The sequence below is a fragment of the Colletotrichum siamense genome (assembly GCF_013390195.1).
Source record: "Colletotrichum siamense strain Cg363 chromosome Unknown KSG_Cg363_contig05, whole genome shotgun sequence".
In the NCBI taxonomy this organism is placed as follows: Eukaryota; Fungi; Ascomycota; class Sordariomycetes; order Glomerellales; family Glomerellaceae; genus Colletotrichum; species Colletotrichum siamense.
In genome coordinates, this window is record NW_023501018.1 from 5016505 (window position 1) to 5034202 (window position 17698).

At 55.7% G+C, this 17698-nt stretch overlaps 4 protein-coding genes across 4 annotated transcripts; 2 read left to right on the forward strand and 2 right to left on the reverse strand.

Annotated features, from left to right (window-relative positions):
* Positions 1-8901: 8901 nt before the first annotated feature.
* scd2 (Protein scd2/ral3) lies at positions 8902-10909 on the forward strand (the record flags this gene model as incomplete). The annotated part of the gene is made up of 3 exons (XM_036640753.1): positions 8902-9009; positions 9136-9912; positions 9965-10909. The coding sequence occupies 3 exons, from the start codon at positions 8902-8904 to the stop codon at positions 10907-10909; spliced, it is 1830 nt and encodes a 609-aa protein (XP_036495085.1).
* Positions 10910-12108: 1199 nt separating this feature from the next.
* On the reverse strand, positions 12109-13368 carry CGCS363_v008905 (CENP-B-like protein 2; the record flags this gene model as incomplete). The annotated part of the gene is made up of 1 exon (XM_036640754.1): positions 12109-13368. One exon carries the CDS (start codon positions 13366-13368, stop codon positions 12109-12111), a length of 1260 nt encoding a protein of 419 aa, XP_036495084.1.
* Positions 13369-14328: 960 nt separating this feature from the next.
* THYA (Thymidylate synthase) lies at positions 14329-15394 on the reverse strand (the record flags this gene model as incomplete). The annotated part of the gene is made up of 2 exons (XM_036640755.1): positions 14329-15187; positions 15243-15394. The coding sequence occupies 2 exons, from the start codon at positions 15392-15394 to the stop codon at positions 14329-14331; spliced, it is 1011 nt and encodes a 336-aa protein (XP_036495083.1).
* An 815-nt stretch (positions 15395-16209) lies between these two features.
* CGCS363_v008907 (uncharacterized protein) lies at positions 16210-17644 on the forward strand (the record flags this gene model as incomplete). The annotated part of the gene is made up of 2 exons (XM_036640756.1): positions 16210-16595; positions 16693-17644. The coding sequence occupies 2 exons, from the start codon at positions 16210-16212 to the stop codon at positions 17642-17644; spliced, it is 1338 nt and encodes a 445-aa protein (XP_036495082.1).
* Between the last annotated feature and the right edge of the window lie 54 nt (positions 17645-17698).

Here is a 17698-nt window from a genome sequence, read left to right on the forward strand (position 1 = left end):
CCTTTCTGCCCCTTTGCACGGCATTGACGCTTACGCATAGCTTCAAATAGCGGGATACCTCTCGGGGGCTCGTGGGAGGCAAAAGACGAACGAAATAAATAATCGACGACACTAGGCGGAGCTGCCGCTGGTGTTCGAACGATGTTAGCCGGCCCTGGGTGGCCGGCAGTTGGCTCTGGGGGCTTTCGGACTTGACCCCGGCTTGCCGCGTTGCAGCGCAGGCGAGCTGGAAGGCGTTTGGGATGGGAAAAAGATGGACATGACTGGGTTGAAGGATAGAAGGCGCCAGGTGTTACATCGGTTTTGGGTCTTGGGGCAAAAGGCGTTTGCATATACGTCGCTATATCACATGATATCTGCTGAAGTTGAGCTTGGGCAGCGGAGCGGTCCATAGTCTTTTCGACTTAATGCTTAAAGCATTTTCTGTTACAATGCTTTCGAAGGTCAACATGGCCTGGCACCTCGTCTCCTGATCAAAGACCCCCGGTGATCATAATTCCTGGGTTCCAAGCCACATTGAAGCTGCTGCTACGTGGTCGCAGTAGCTATCAACCTGATCATGCTTGCAATTCACGCTACTTAAGAAATCGTTCTTGCAGAGAAGAGTTACGTAAGTGTCAGGCAACACCTGAATGGTTCACTTTAATCCGTTGGGAAGAATAAGCTATCTTGTCGGATGGGTCCTGTGCTCTTCTACAGTGGTCCAATTTACCTCAGTAAAGAGGAAATGGAGACAGCGTACACAGAAGAAAGTGGACGATCCCATGTTCGGTGCGAGAGCCTTTTCATAGCAACTTGGCCGAGCCAGTCCGAGGTGGAGGCATAACAGACAGAGCTTGGTGATACTAGCTATCTACAGCCCCGACCTGAACTATTTGGCGATTAAGATATGAACGGTGCACTGAACACAAACGCGCTTCCACAGCGCGCGAGAAGAAATGCAATCTCAGCAAGATGTCGGAGACAGCTTGTAGGAAGTGCCTTCCGGCTCCCAGCGATGAGCAGGTTGCCCGAAACGGAAGGGAGATCTGATCCCGCACGAGGACTTTCTTAGCAGCAGCAGCAGCAGCAGCAGCAGCAGTGTATTCTAACTCTCGGACCGTCTGGACTGCCGCTGCTCACGGCCGCAGCTGTCACTTTCTTGACAGACGAGCAGACACCCCCCGAGACGAACTTAGCATGAGCGCGCATGGTGTCCTTTGAGTGGCATCATCTTTCAGACTTTGCGTGTTCGCACTTGGGCAGGATTTCGGGAGCGCGGGCAGACGGATCTGCCCGACATGGGCCGAGAAGAAGGAGGGGGGAGAGGAAGCATCTGTCTGCCACCTCCAACTGCACTCATCCGAGAGGTGAGGAGCGTTTACTTCTCCCACCTTCGCATGCCACATTGCAGTTTTTACCAAGGCGTACAGTTGTTTACAAAGCCCGTCGACACAAGTGAACTTACGGTACAGTGAAGGTAGAGGGAGGGAAAATCTTCCTAGTGTATGAAAGGCTCGGTACACCCATTTCCCCGCGGTCCAGAGCGGTCCCTCCGAAAGATGAGCCAAACCTTAGGGGAGGTCACTTTCCCAATCTTTGCTCGTTTTCCCCCTCACCACAGCCCCTCGACGGCACGCCTTGACGGCCCTGGTGATCTGCCGTGCGTGAGATATGCCCGTGCCCGCGACCCTTGCCCATACCGGCGCTGGGGGGTTTTTGGAGAAGGAAGCTTCTGTTTGCGATGTGAATGGAAGCTCGCCTGTCAACTGAGTCTTATTTATTTCTTGTGCTGTTTGATAGCCGGAGCGTTGTCAATGGGAGGGTGCGCTTTGATTGGCGATTGGCAGCCCGGGACTTGAGGTCCCTCAAACCCGGATTGAATGGGTTAACAGGGTGCCGAGCTGCCGCTGCAAGAACGCGATGCTTCCGGGCTATGTACGGTTGACCTACGATAGTTCCGGTGACCGGAGGGGGGGCCAGGAATAGACGGCCTGCCGGGCACGTCAGCATTTGCAATGATTGGCGTGGTACAGAAAAAGGCATAATTACAGATATTCCTGGCTTCTTGTGATTTCTCAGTGTAACCATCCAGTATCATGGGCCACACCGCCGAACCCGGATGAAGACCGAGCTGAGCCTTGATATTGGCAGGCCTGCCAATATGTTTATGCCCTCTTAGATCGTGGGCTCCGCGGAGCTTGTGGCCTTTGGATATAGTGTACAAGTGTGGATAGGAATTATGGTCGAGATTCCGCCGTAATTGAAGTCCCCGATATCCCATCGCAAGCAGCTATTTTCGAACATCGGCTCACAGATATCCCCGCCGGTCGCCGACCCGTAGCCAGCGTCTCCATCTGACCGGGGACTTAGGCATGGTGAGATTCTCGGCGGGAGGGGCCGCCGTGGACTCGCAACTCCGATGGAGTGAACTCATCGCGCGAGCAGCTGCATAGATCCAAGTGGCATGGTGCCGTCGCGTTGATGGGACGGAGACCCCGTTTCACCGTGCCAAGACGACTGTTCTCCGCGACCTCGACCTCCACATTCTCGCTAGGCCGCGGATCGACAACCACAAATCGGCGCTACGGAATGGTGTGGACGGGTTTGTTGCATGCCGACTTATTGTCGAACGTTTCGAAGTCAGGTGCTGGTGATGGCTCATCGGTATCATTCGATAGTCATGGATGTATTTGCCGTATTCCAAAAAAACCCGTAACACGACGGCTCAAGACTTCAGTGTGACATCATGGCGTCCCGGGAAGAAGAGCTCGGCCAGCGTATGAACTGATGGTCACATCGAACAACTGTAAACGTGTAAGTCGTCATGCTGCTGGCGTATCTCTCAGTGAGACTGTGTGGGAGGTCTGGAGCTCCGGCTGATCGTGCAACAAAACCCCTTCTTCCCTCCTTGGTCCGTGGAGCTCTGCCCTCGCCTCGTGCCGGAAAATTGTCAAGGCATCCCAAGTGGTGGTGAGCCTGACCTGTCGATCACCAGCCATAAACTCAGGGTTCCTCCTAATATCTGGAACTCGATGAAGAATAATCAAAAGGAAAAGACGTGTGCCCGATGCTGGCATTCCATTGGTGAAAGTTGTGACCTCTGCCCCGTTTCAGGCGACATGGGACGTCCAGTTTCAAGTTGTGTTGTGTCCGCGAACGGGACGGGCTGGATCCGAACACAGCTGCGGCATGAAGTTAAAGCTTGACCCTATGCTTCGCATGTAAAGACTGGCTACAGACCCTAGATGTGGGTTCGCTTGCCGTTTTGTATTTGGAATCTCACACTCGCTATCGGTATTGAAGTGCCCTTGTTCCCTTGGGGAAGTGGGCTTCCTCCCCAGTCATGGTTGGCATTGGTCGTTGGGCGGTTTTCTGCTCACCAAGTCGTGGGGAATGGTGGTGAAGGTTCTGGAAGGTGACTGACAACCACCGGATGCGTGACCACGGCACCGGGGAGCTGCGTCTTGATGCGGGACCAGCTGCGGGATGGCACGTTGGCATGGGGTCGGCAGACAACGAGGCTGCGATGCCAACGTCCCAGCATACGTCATCCCCTGCCAAGAGCTTGAAATGCCATGATTGTGTGCAGTAGCCCAGGGTCGATAAACCTACCCGCACCATGGATGGATGATAAGGCCGGTTTAGGAGTGAGACCATGCGGGTAAGAATGGATTTAAGATATTTCCCGCTATCTTTGACTCTCGCCGCCGAGCTCCCGCAGACAGGTGACAGGCTGCACGATCAACAGGAACGAGACGACACAGCGCTGATATCAAGACTGCCACCTCCGTCACTCACTGGCAGAGCCAAGAGAGGCGGGGATGTGGTTCCTGAACCGTCCCGCTGAAACGGGACGTTAACAAGGATTCTTGCACCAGCCTTAGCGCTTTCTGTGCTAGGCGAAGCTAAGGCGACATCATAAGCACCAGGGGTGGGCGAATGGAGAAGCAGCAATTTATTCGAAGCGTTGGAAAGTTGGGACGGAGAGAGAAGGCGCCGTCGCCGGGGCTGTCCTCGGATGAGGTCATTCTGAGGAGATGCGCATGGTTTCTGCCATACAAGGTACAACGCGGTCGCCGTGATGAGCATTCTGTGGAATGATACGGCGTTGAAGAGCCGGACTCTGTCCAACTTGAACTGACCTTCATTTCAACAAGCCAGTGGGTGTCGTGTTTTTGTGGACGCGCGCGCCAAGTTGCTCAACCGACGCGTTGGCGCGTAAGCTGGTCCGCAAATTGTTGATCAATTGGCTGGGGCGTCTTCTAGCCCGGCCTAGATTTTGAAATCCTCTCCAGGTTAGCTCAGAAGTACTTCTTTTAGCTTGAACACAAAGCACACAAAGACCAAGAGCCAACGGTAGGGCGAGATCGCCATGCCGTTAGGATGCACAATCCGATTAGGTTTCGGCCGCGTGACTGGTGGAGGTAACGCCTGGGAAAAGATTGGCGAGAGGGCGCATAGCAGTAGAGTCGCCATTCATGGGCGCTGTATCAGTCGACGATATTCGCATAACCAGTCAGAGACAACTGTAGAAAGATTCGCGATGTACCCGTAAGCTTGGCAAGGATCGCGTTGGATCCACGACACCCTTGCAATACAGCTCGGGATATTTACCATGGCATTCCTCGCTTGATGAACAGGCTTTCGTGAGATTCAAACCTGGTTCATCGAGTACGCCAGCTTGCTGTGAATTTGCGAAGCCTGCGTCGCATTGAACCAATTTGTGACTCCATTAGTTCCTTATTCCTCAAGTCTCGATGAAGAGGCGCGTTAGAGGTTGAAGGGAATACCCCGAGACTGCCGCGTACGCCTTGTGCCCTCAGCCTGCAAATCCTTAGCATCCAGTGCATTCGCTTGTCGCTTGTAGCGAATCCAGCCAGCCGGGGAAGGATTCCGTGTGGCAAGGTTCGACGGTCGTTGGGTTGAGACCGAAATGGCACCTTGACTGGGCCGTTGCAGTCATTAGGCTGGAACTCAATGGGTCCTGTGAAAAACCGTCCGGGTCCGCCGCAAAGAACAGGGGTCGCAGGAGAGAGGCATTTCTTGGTGCTGGATGGTAAGCTGTTCCTGGCTGCGAAGAAGGAAGAACTCTGTTAGACTGTGGCCGATAGATGGAGGGAGGTACAGGATACCCCGTCCTGCTGCATTGCTCGGGATCACAAGGGAGCGAGAGAGTCTTTGCGTTAATCGATAAGATGCCGCTCCAAGTCTCTTCTCTTGTCCAGTCCCCTGCGTCGCACTGCGATATGAGCCAAGCTTGACAATTCGGCCATTGAAGGGATAAGCTGCTTAAAAGAAGAGGTCAGTTCATGCAAAAGCAAGTGTCAAAAGCTCAACACTGATGCTATTGGCTGCATGCCGTTGTTTCGCATGGGGGCGTGTAAGGTCAATGTCATTCAGATGGGGTGTTGATGGAGAGCAGAAGGTCTGTGTTTTAGCGGAGGAGATGCCATGTGCGTGCCCAGGAAGACAGTGGCAAAAGCTGTGCAACCGCGGGGGAAAAGAATGGCCATGAGTGTTGACGAGGGGAAGCTAAGATAAGCCTTAGATCCATCTGCTGGTTGATAATTGTCCTTCTAGCTGCTGAACGAGAGTTCGGTTAGCTACAAGACAGTTAGGTGCACTTGTTGGCTTGCTGAAGAAGGTGAACGGCACGAGATGCTAGTCGTCGTCTTGCGATGGAATGCCGATGGGAGTATCACAGAGAAGGGCTGAGCAAACGGAATGGTGTGTCTTGGAACTGCGCTGCGATGCGATGCGATGCTGCTTGCTCAGTGGTGACCCAGCCATACCTCGTGTCAGTTGTGCGAGTCGTCGTGTGTCTCCTGCTGTTAGCCACGGTGCTGTGCCCTGTAAGAATACGACAGTGCCGTCATAGGGCACGGCACCGGGATTTCTGGTGGTTTGGGGCCTGGGCTGCCCTGCCCTGCCGTTTCCACGGATCCATCAAGTCTTCCACGGATCCATCAGGTCCTCTCCGAGCATCCCCAGATGCGTTGCTTCGGCTTGGAGAGCCGGTGCAGCCACCGGCATGAGGCTTGGGAGCATGAAGGCGAGACATGCATCTGCACGATATGACTGGCAGAGAGGAAGCCGTCCCTGAACTCTGTCGTTGGCCAAGCTGCAAGTGGCATGCGACCAGAGCTGCCCGTAGGACGCGGGCGAGGCACAAGACTGTCGCGTTAACACCCAGGCTGTCCACTGAGAGCCGAGGATTGACAGTAGAAGTCAGGAGCACATGTAGCTTCTTTCGTTATCACCGTCTCCCGTTCGACCATACTATGTACTCCGGAGGCCCTCTTAGCGATTAAGCTTTCCATCTGAGGTGAGGGCTGCTAAGGTGGTTGCCACGCCCGCTGAGTTTCGCGCAATGCCCGATCCGTACACAAGTCGGTTTAGTCTCCGTGCCTGTGAGCCGCCGCTGTCTGGCTGCTGTCTAGCTGTCCAGCAACGGGTGAGTCCCGAACGTTACTGCGTTACGGGATGGCGCGAAGGGCTTTTTAGTCTGGTCAGCGCCGGTCATGCGATGGCAGTGGTGACAGCCGCCGGGAAAGGTTGAGAGCGCAAGGCATGAATATGGACTGATATCCGGATGGGAATAAGAATCTGATGAGAAGTGGGAGCAGCAATTCCAAGGTTAGAAAAGAAACATTTGCTAGCCAGGCTGTGTCAAGAGCACTCACCCTCGTCGACGTCGACAGGACCGAGAGACGCACACGAAGGTCGCATCACCCATAATCTGCAGGCCGACACCCTCGTTGGAGTCAGGACACCCACCCGCAACCCTAGCGCAATTTACCCATCCACGCCCAGCGAACGGACAGGCCAGGACGGGTAAGGTACTGTGTACCATACAGACCAGGGTATCTCGCGGGCATGGTCTTGAGGTAACTGGGTTGGTGACTGCGCAGACGGGGAGTCCCACCAGGCAAGCCCATTACCAACCGTTGTGGTGCAGCTGTGCCCCCCTCTCCGGGCCATCCCCCCCTTCCTGGGCTTCGTGGGCTTCCCTTTCGTCTGGTCTTGTGGGATTTGGGAGCGCATCCCGGGGATTGGAAGTGCGTACTAAGTACGGCGGGCTGCGTGGGCGTAGGGTAGTATTAGCGCGTGGTGCGTACCCAGGTACCCCGGCTTGGGCAGCTGGTCTGCCAGAGGTAAAGAGGCTTGGGTTGGGCGAACGAGCCTTTTCTACCCTCGCCCGTCCGCCGTCCTTTCTTGACGTGTTTCCCTTGCCTTCCCTTCACCCCTCCAGGTCGATTCACTTCGCTCACAGCCGGCCCGCCGCATTCCAGCGCAATCTTTGCACTTCGCCGAGTAGTCGAACTTCAACTTTGGACCTTGGACGACAGTCATAGACTGAGGAGCGACGCTTAGGTGTATACGCACTGCCAACTCTTGCGACCCCAACGAGCAGCACTGTGTAGCCCGAGTTGATTTGCGGGCATCTTGTTTCGGAGGTCGAGAGCGAGAGACAGACAGCCAGCTTCCGAGTCGGAATAAGAAAGCCAGGGAGAGACAGCCTAGCACGCCGGTCAGTCGATCGATCAGCCAGAGGACAGAAAGACAACTGGACAACGTTGCCTCAAAGCGGGAAAGCCGGAAGGACTTGTTGGTCGACAAAAAGAGACTGTGTTTGCGTGGAAACGTTCGGCATCAGCACACAGAGAATCCGAGTGTTGGAACCGAGAAGAAGCAGAGCAGCGTAGGAAGTTTGTAAGGGAACGAACAACCAACAACTTCGAACAAAGTCCGACTTCGACGTCAACTCACCGAAGGAAGGCGACGTCTCAATCTCAGCCGTTCCTTTTTCGGGTTTTCCTTTCTTTCCACATTCTTCTCCCTCCTTTTTCGGAATTTTCCCCTCAGACGCCCAACGGCATCGACTCAGCGAACAGCGCAATTTCCAGGAAAGTGCGACCCGGTCATCATCGCCCCTCCCTTCCTGCTTCCTTCCCGTCTGCACCGGCATCAATCAGCCCGGCCCCTCCCCTCCTTCCTCAGTTGGGTACCAGGGAAGAAGAAAAAAACAAGCAACAACCACCACCACATCCGCACCTTCTCACCAGCGCCTTCTCCGTGCGTCATTCGGCTTGTTTTGCGACAGAGCAGGAACTGCCTTAGCCTCTGCGACTGCGACACCGACACCCTCCCGCAGCAGCAGCCGCAGCATCGACGTCCAGTAGCGACACACGCAAAACGAGACATAGACACTACACCTCAAGCACTTCCCGCCTGTTGTTGTCGTCGTCTTCGTCGTCCTTGTCGTCGCACCGATTCTCTGCTGCAACCCCTGTTTGCGCCCAATCAGGCTGTGCGGAAGGAACATTTCGCTCCCTAACCTCCTATCGACTCTCCGTGGTACCACAGGGTCCCCCGTCCCGTCCCCCGTACCCCCCCGTCACCACTTCCATTTCGAGCTTCGCATTCAATTTCCATCTCGCCAGGTTACGGTTACCGGTCTCTACACGCCTGCGACTGCCCTCGCCCTCACTCTTACCCTCATCCAGAGGGAGTGTCACACAAGATGAAGGTTCGTGATTCATCGTCCCCTCTGGTACCTGCCGCTGTGCTTCTTCCTAATATTGCCTGCCACCGCCGCTACGTTGCGCTGCGCTGCGCTGCATTCCGTCTCATTCCCCCCCTCCCCCATTTCAACCACACACACCCCCCCTCGTCTTCCCTCGTATGAAGCCAGATGCGCGCATATCATCATCACCACGTGTGCTTGCGATTTCCTCCACAACACATCACTGCGCGATTGACATTTTCATGCCGAAAGCTGCATTGCTCATATCGGCTCTGCGACTTTGTCACTTACTCTGCTTCCTTCTTTTCTCGTCCTCCTGACCCCGCATGCGCTCAAGCAAGATGTCTCGAGAATCGATAGCCAGAAATCGCTTCTCCGATCACCTACTAACGATGCCTCACCTACTACAGGCCCTCCGTCGCTCCATCAAGGGCGAAAAGGATAACGCCAAAATCAGCATCGCCCCAAAGTCCGCCGTTGCCATCGTCCCTCCGAAGAAGGTGTGTAAATTATCTGCCCGCTCCACCAGTCTCCCCAGCGTTGGATGCCGCGCCCAACCCAACCAGGGGGCAACCGGGGGGGAAAGCTTACGACGCCCAGCTTGCTGACCAAAGACCCGCCTCCAGGTTATCCGAGCCCTATACGATTATGAAGCCCAGTCCAACCAGGAATTAAGCTTCTCCCGAGGCGACTTTTTCCACGTAATCGGAAGAGAAAACGACCCTGACTGGTACGAAGCCTGCAACCCAGCCTTGCCCGACGCTCGCGGTCTCGTGCCTGTCGCGTTTTTCCAGGCTTTGGGCCGTACAGAGAGAGACAGCGGCCAGTCCGACGGTGGCGGCTTGCCCCGACCCCCAACAATGTCACCGACTATTTCCAAGAACCCCGACCACGATTCCGGCTATGCCGAAGCCGCACCGCCTCCAGGTGCCATGCAATCACCTCCTGCAATGCAGCGCATGTCCAGATCTGCTGGCAAGGGATCTGGCGCGATGGTTTACGGCATCGTAATGTACGACTTTGTTGCAGAGCGCGCCGACGAACTGGAAGCCAAGGCTGGTGAAGCCATCATCGTCATCGCGCAATCCAACCCCGAGTGGTTCGTTGCAAAGCCTATCGGTCGACTTGGTGGGCCAGGTCTTATCCCCGTGTCATTTGTCGAAATTCGCGACATGGCAACCGACAGCGCTGTTGGCAATGCTTCAGACGCTATCAAGAAGGCGGGTATCCCCAAGGTTGAGGAATGGAAGAAGATGGCTGCCGACTACAAGAACAGCAGCATTACGCTGGGCAAGTTCGATGTCGGTGGTGCGCCACAGCAAGGTTCTCTGGAGCAAGGCATGGAGCGCATGAGCATCCAGCAAGGCCAACGTCGTGGCTCCCAGCAGACCGGTAACAGTTTCGTAAGTCAAACCCACCCCATTCTCATTCGTATCAAACTGACTTGTCGTGCAGCCGCAGCAACAACAGGCGAATTACCAACAATCGCGAACTTCCCAACAGGCGGCATCGCAGCCGACTACCCCCTACACCAAATCCGCCGACCAGCTGTATGCCCCGATCTCAGCCCGCATCCCCAGATATTGCTTTGCCGAGGACAAGTATTGGTTTGTCATCGAGGCTGTGCTGGAGGATGGCCGTCACTGGGAGCTCTCTCGATACTACGAGGACTTTTACGACTTCCAAATCGCGCTCCTCACCGAGTTTCCCGCAGAGGCAGGCAACACGGGAACGCAAAAGCGCACCTTGCCGTACATGCCGGGGCCCGTCAACTACGTTACTGATGCTATTACCGAGGGTCGCCTACACAATCTGGACGCCTACGTTAAGAACCTCCTCGCACAACCTGCGTATATCGCCAGGTGCCCCCTCGTCAGACAGTTTTTTGCTCCTAGAGAGGGCGACTACGAAATCGACCCCAACGCACCGAACGAAGATGAGTACAGACTATCGGGCGGCTCTCAGCCATCGTCAACGGATTCGCCGGCGGACGGTGCGTCGCGACAATCGTCGAGGAATAACCTGAACGGAAACGGCTACGCGGGGCTTTCCGCAGCGCCACAGCAAAGATCTATGGGCCAGCCAGGCATGACTCGGCAGCCATCATCGCTGTCCCAATCCCAGCCATCTGTCTCACCTGGTATTGCCCAAGCCCAGGCCATGAAGATTAAGCTTTACTTCAACGGTGACCTCATCGCCATCCGAGTGCCGAACGACATCTCGTTCCAGCAGCTCTACGACAAGATCTCAGACAGACTGAAGATTCCTGTCGGAGAAGAGATCCAACTCTTTTACAAGGACGATCGGACTGGAGAAAAGCCGAATCTCATGAGCGACAACGATCTTGACACTGCTCTGGACCGTAACGACAAGCTCTTGCTATACGTTGAGCAAGTATGATTCAGGCGCACGCGAGCTTGTGGTCCCCAATGGTTTCTGCGACTGTCTACGAAGAAAAGCATATTCCCGACCGCCATTGCATTCTTGTTTCATGATTCCCAGCGCACGCGACGCATTGCCACACTCTGTCTTGTTATACAGGTGATGGCCGAATTTCACTTCTATATTGTTTTCTCTTAGTAGCTGGACTTGATATACATGCGACCATGATGCCAGTGGATCGACTTTCCTTCACGCGCCAGCGACTACCTTTCTTTTCTTTTACGCTTCTTTGGCCTCGGCAGGTCCCCTATTAACGATTTTCCTCGACTGATGTTGATGTTGATGACGGGAAAACAAAAAGAATTATTGATGCGGCCCCCGGGGGTCCATATGTCCAAGAGTTTCTCAAAAGACGAAAGACGGAATTGCTTCCATCATGAGGATATGGGAAATGGGGACATTGGCGGGCGTTATATTTGGGCAAACGGCAGACTTGACTTGCCATATTTCTTCCATTTTTATCGACACGGGAGTTTGCTAAGGGCCCTTTCTCTGGTCCCTCACGCGCTGCGTCACAGGATGAGGGCCAGAGGATAGAAGGGCTCTTTTGATGATGAGTGGATGATGCGGATGAGCCAGAAAGTCAGTGGATGATAGTGCAACACCAGTACTTGAGCGAGAAAGAGAAAAAGATCAACCAGTTCAACATTTTTTCGACCACGAAATGTGACGAAGTGTATGCATGTGTGCAATAAAATGACCAGTCTTTCAAGTCTGACGAGTAATGAGCGCCATCGAGAGAACATCTCATCTTGGTGTTTCAAAGCAGACAGAGGAATACACAGTGAACGTAACAAAATCTTCATTATAAGGCTACATACAGGGTGGCGAATAAAAGCTCCCTTCGTGCGCCGTGCCGCGCCCTGCTCCTGATCTCATGCATTCCTCATGATTTCTGCGAAATAAACCTGCGCTTGGCGGTGAGAGAAGAAGCAGCCGGCCTCCTTTTTTCGATGGGTTGGGAAAGTCCGCAAGCTTGTTCAAGAGCACGTGAGTTTGCTCCCGTAGAAAGTAAAAGTACTTCAGACGATCCGAGGTCGCCAGTATTGATAATCACAAAGTTGGGTATTTCATTCGTTTCTCTCCTCTCCTCCTTTCCTCCTCTCTCATGGAAGCTGGCTGTAATCAAGCTCCCGTGCTTCACTCAAATCCTCAAATCAAACCACTACGTGGGTAGACATGTGCTCCACGGCCTCCTTAATCGTCCGAAGCATCCTCTGGTTCACGCAGAACGGACACCGCAGGGGCCGCTCGTTCGCCGAGACAGGATCGTCATTCTTAATTGGCGTCAGGTTGAGCTCGGGCGTCGATGGGACGAATCGCGAGGCCGTGGAGGCGGCCCGCTGGATGGCGGGCGTCGCCAGCGCAGCAGCGGCCGTCCCCTGGGCGCGTTCACGCTGCTCGCGCTCCTCTCGTGCCGCGGCCGCGTTGGCTTCTGCTTCCGCCTCCTCCTGCTGCAGCTGGCGCAGCGCGTTCTGCAGCACAATGTCGGGGTCCTCGTCGCCGTACATGGGCGTGTCGCTTCCGGGGGGTGCGACCATGCTCGCGTCCGCGCTGTGTGGGTCCGGAGGCGGGACGGCTGCTGCTGCTGCCGCTGCCGTGGTTGGGGACAACGGGCCTGTTGAGGATGCGTTGCTGATTCTGCGGAGGACCTCGTCGCGGACGAGGGCACATGTCTGCAGGCTTGCCTCGACACCCAGAGCACGCATGACGGACTCGCGAATGGCGGCGGGGCTGGTCTCGGCGGAGAGCGCCATCAGTCGCGGTACGCAGTCGGCGAGGTATCCGATGTCGTCGGCAGGGTTCATCCCGCCCTCGCCATGACGTCTCTGCCGCCTAATAAGCAGTCCGTACCGCTTCTTGAACCTGTGAATCCAGCCGGGGGAGAACTCGGGCGGGGTCTCGTCCTTGTAGCGTGGCAAAGCCGTGAAGATGGCTTTGGCCTTCTCCCCGAGCTCCTCGTTCGTCGGATGGCGTCCCGTGGCCTGGACCTGCTGGTACCACCTAAGCACGAGCTTCTCGACATCAGGCCAGTTGCCAAAGCGCAGTCGCGACCCGCTAAGTTGTGGGTTGTCGCCATCAAGACGCGAATACTTTGGGCTGAGGGAGTGGGACACGGTAGACTGAGAAATGTGTTGGCCGTACTGGTTGTAGAACCAGTCTATACAGGCCTTGTGGCTGGGCCGGATGGTCTGCGCGTTGGCCCAGCGGCGGAGGGCGCGGCGTTGGTCGAGGGTGAGGGAATGGCGCTCTTTCGGGGTGGATACGGGGGAGTCAACGCCATCGGGGCCAGGACCGCCAAGGGCGCTGGCATCGGGATCGGAGGAGTGGAGGTCGTGGGCAGCATCGTGCTGCGCGTCGTGCCCATTGTGTGGGTGAGGGTCGTGGTCGGCCATTGCGACTGCGGCGGCGGACATGAGTGGCTCGGATCACGTCGCGCGCGCGAGGGCGGCGGCGACGACAATAACGACGACGAGAGGGGAGTCAAGGGCGGTCTTCGATTGGGGGTCGGTGGTATTCCTGGAAAGAAAGTCGGCTTGCCAGGCGCGATGCGCGCTGCTGGCGGCGGGGTGGCAGAGGCGGGAGGGCGGGATGTGATAAGGCAGAGTCGGTGCCCTTTTTTTTGTGATTCAATTGAAGAAATCGTTGTATCCGTAGTGAGGTTTTGGTTGGTGTGGAGGTTGTGACGGTTAAGGAGGAGGTGAGGAAGCGTCGAAAGTGAAAACTTGGTGGGTGGACGGGGGACCAAGGGGACTTAGCACCCGGAGAGAAGCGAGGCCGTGGCAGTCAGGGGCCAGGCACGGCGCAGCGCACTGTACGAAGCTCGCTGGCCAAGGTTGCATGTCGTGTCGTTATGCATCCAATGGGGAGCTGCGAAATCGCCAAAGGGGTGGCTGGCCCAAGCTCCCACCAGCAGGCCTTGTTGCATTACCCGGTGCATAACTGTACTGCTGCTGTTTCAAATGCCGTCTTCACCCGCCAAACCTGGTGCTGGTGCTACTGCTGCTGCTGCTCTATCTGTATTTGCCAGCCAATTTGCAGCAATCGGGCCACCATCGAATCTTTACCAACTCGATGTCAGCCAGGACTTGACTCGGCTGCAAGCATTCGAGGCAAACAAGTAGTTGCAATAAGCCAAGTCATCTATCTTTGTGTGCTTGCTATTATTCTCGTTGTTTGCCCACCCGCAATGCTTTCTATTCAAAGGACAATCGTCATCTCTCCTCACCCGCATATTTTCATGCTCATCGCGGCTCATTGTGTCGCATCCATTAATGCAAATCCCAACACCCCTCCAAATGCCGACCCAAAAAAAAAACAATCAGACCAAACCGTCAAACATCCCCCGGGAACGCAACGCATAGGCCTCTCTTCTCTCACACAGACATCTTCATGGCAATCGTCTTATGCGGGTCGTAGCCCTTGACCACAAAGTCCTCCACCTTCCACCTATCAATGCTGCAACCCGCCTCCCTGTTGTTGATCTCCAGCATCGGGAAGTCCCGCGGCTCCCGCTCCAGCTGCACCTTGAGCGCGTCCACGTGGTCCGCGTAAACGTGCGCGTCGCCCATGACGTGCGTGAGGCTGCCAGGAACCAGGTCGCACGCGCGCGCAATCATGTGTGTCAGCAGCGCGTAGCTCGCAATGTTGAACGGCACGCCGAGCCCCATATCGCAGGAGCGCTGGTACAGTTGGCAGTGCAGGTGTCCCTTGGGCTTCTCGTCCGTCGACGGCGCCGCGCCGCGCGCCCTCGGGTACGAGACGTAGAACTGGGCAAACATGTGGCACGGCGGCAGGGCCATCTTCTTCAGGTCCGCGGGGTTCCACGCGCTGAGCAGGATGCGGCGGTCGTAGGGGTTCGTCTTGAGCTTGTGGATAACCTCGGCGAGCTGGTCGACGCCCTGGCCTGTGTAGTCTGTCTTTGCGTCGACGTATTCCGCGCCAAAGTGTCGCCATTGGAAGCCATAGACGGGGCCGAGATCGCCGACTTCGCGGTGGGAGAGGCCGACGCTGTCGAGGAACTCACGGGACCCGTTGCCGTCCCAAATCTTGACGCCGGCCTCACTGAGGGCCAGGGACGACGTGTTGCCCTCGACGAACCAGAGGAGCTCGGCAATGACGGCGCGGAGGAAGACGCGTTTTGTGGTCAGGAGGGGCAGGAGGGGCTCACCGTCCTTGTTGAGGGAGAACTTGAGCGGCGTCGGGGCGAAGATGGAGTAGGTTCCGGTGCCGGTTCTGAGTTTCTCGTCAGTGACTGTGCATTGCTAGTGGTTATGCGATGGCTTCGGACCTGTCTGGTCGGTGCTCCCCCGTCTCGAGGATCTCGCGGACGAGGTCGAGATACTGGTACTCCTCGTGGCGCTTGGCCGGGCTGCCGCCGTTCTGCTTTGTTGGGTTCTCGGGAGCGGACATGTTGGCGGATTCGACTGCAGTGGGAGCCATTGTGATGTGTGTTCGTCTCTTACTGAACCTGGGAGATGGTGGTGGGATACGTCGGATCGCTCTGAATGGAATGCTCAATCCAAAGACGCGTCCAGACGCGTCGAAAGTTTAAGTGCATGCGCTAGTGGTGGGGGTTGATGACTCAGCTCAGCCTCCGATAAGATAAGAAGCGCCTCAAGGTTCTGGCCTGCACCGGAACCAAGCGAGGCAAGTGGCGTCTCTCATGCGCTGGAGCTTGTTCCGTCTCTGCTGAAGTCCCGGCCAATAGCGGCTCAAGAAGACTCAGCCCAGAGCTGAGCTTTGTTTCAACGCATCTCATGAATGAGATATCGTCGGATCTTTTTTTCAATTCGGTCCCTTTTCTCCTGTGCTCAGACGTAGGCCTCTGGTTCCACATTGATGAAATGGTGGCGATGCGTCCTCAATGTCTTCTTCTGTCTCTTCCCCCTCATGCACTTAGTTTCTTAATCATTCCGTTTGGGTGATGCTTCATATTGGGAAACATGGAGTTGCTCAATTCCTCTGGATGACACCAAATCTTGAATTGAAAGCTGTCGGTTTTACATTCAACTCAAGAGCCGGTCTCTGAGGCGCGAGTGCGCGTTTCTCGGTGCTCACTGCCAACGTCATCGATCCCGGGGGCCTCGTCGACTTTGTTTCTCGTCTTTTCCACCCTCTCTTTCTACTATTCATGCTGCCATATCTTCTTATTATACAACATTACGTCTCTAAGAAGCTCTAAGACGCAAAACCCCTATTCTTTCTTCAACCACACAGAGACATGAGATCTGCCCAACCCACAGCCCCAGTTGACGATGAACATCACAATCACCGTCCCCGCGGGAACCGTCAACCACGGTGACCCCCGCCTCCTCTGCACTCCCCCAATCTGGAGCGATTTCATCATCTTCTATGCAACGAATTACTTTGTTCACGCCCTCACCCTCCCCAGCCGGCCCGGAGAATCCGTCCTCGAGACCTGCTTCACCGTCATCACGGCCCTCTTTCTCCCGAGCACCGGTTCCCTGCGCGCCGCCCGCTGGCTGCTCTCTCACGCCGGGACCGTCAGACGCGATGAACTCAGCCGGGCCACGCGGGCGGGCGCTCTTTGCATGGTCGTCGACGAAACAGAACGCTCCAAAGTCTCCTGGATTGAGCGGTCGTTGAGGAGGATGAGATTCAATAGGGCTTCCCGAAGCTGGTTAGTATGAACCATAAGAGAAAGCAGGAGGGGAAACCCGCATAAAACTCAAAAAAAAGGATTCAAGTTTTCTTTCATCTAACTTTACAATGCATAGGTACGATACCGATACTTCCGCGCCGCCCTGGTATCGGTCTCGCTTCCGCGGGGCTGGTCGTTGGGTTCACTCTTCCCGCACCATCCACGGGACCTGCGTGCTGCCCAAGGGATTCATTCTGGTCGAGGTGCCTGTTGGAACGCCGCTGAAGCCGCCGCCGGATTCGACGGCCAACCACCTCGACCGTTCGAATATTCAGCTAGGCAGTACTTACAACATCCCCAAGGCCCTCTTCGCCCTGGGACAGGCGATATGGGGTATCACCACGGTATACCGGACTCGCGGTGATCAGCTGCAGAGGTATGGCTACGCTGCCTTTGGTGTCACCGTGGCGCCCTACGCCTTCATGTCTCTGGTCAACCTGATAGCCCTGCTCCTCACCCCCGAGTATAACTGCATCTACTTGGTACACACACCGGACCTCGACAGGGCAAGGAGACAGGGCGGCAGGTTCTCTGGCCTTGTAGCCAGCGTCGACCTTGACAGCATCAAGGAGCCCCTGAGAACATTTTGGCCGTCCCAAGCAGCCCACGCCTCATATTTCGCTGTCACGACAGTTCTCTTACTGGCGCCGCTCGTCATCGTCGCCGCGCTCACCGGCTTCGACCCGGGCCAAAGCACGATTTACCAAAGAGTTTGGGTCCTTTCGTGGCTGGGATTCGGCATCGTCATGGGGCCCCTGATCAGACTCAGCACTATATTTCCGTCCGAGATACACGGCGTATACAAGATTGGCGCGAACGATGCGATAGCGTATGCACTTGAGAACGCGACATTCATGGAGCGAGCGATAGACTGGTTGGTGACCAAGTACTTTTGGGTGGTAGAGACATCGTTCTATCTGTACGTGGTCATTGGCGCCGGCATTCTCTTCACCCCAGCCATCGGTGGCATGGTTGTTGTTGGGCAGATGCTGGAGGAATTTGGGTTCTGTAGACGTCTTGATCGCTGAAGACCACATCGTTTCATTGCATAAACTCAGATTATTTGTAGATATGGTTATAGA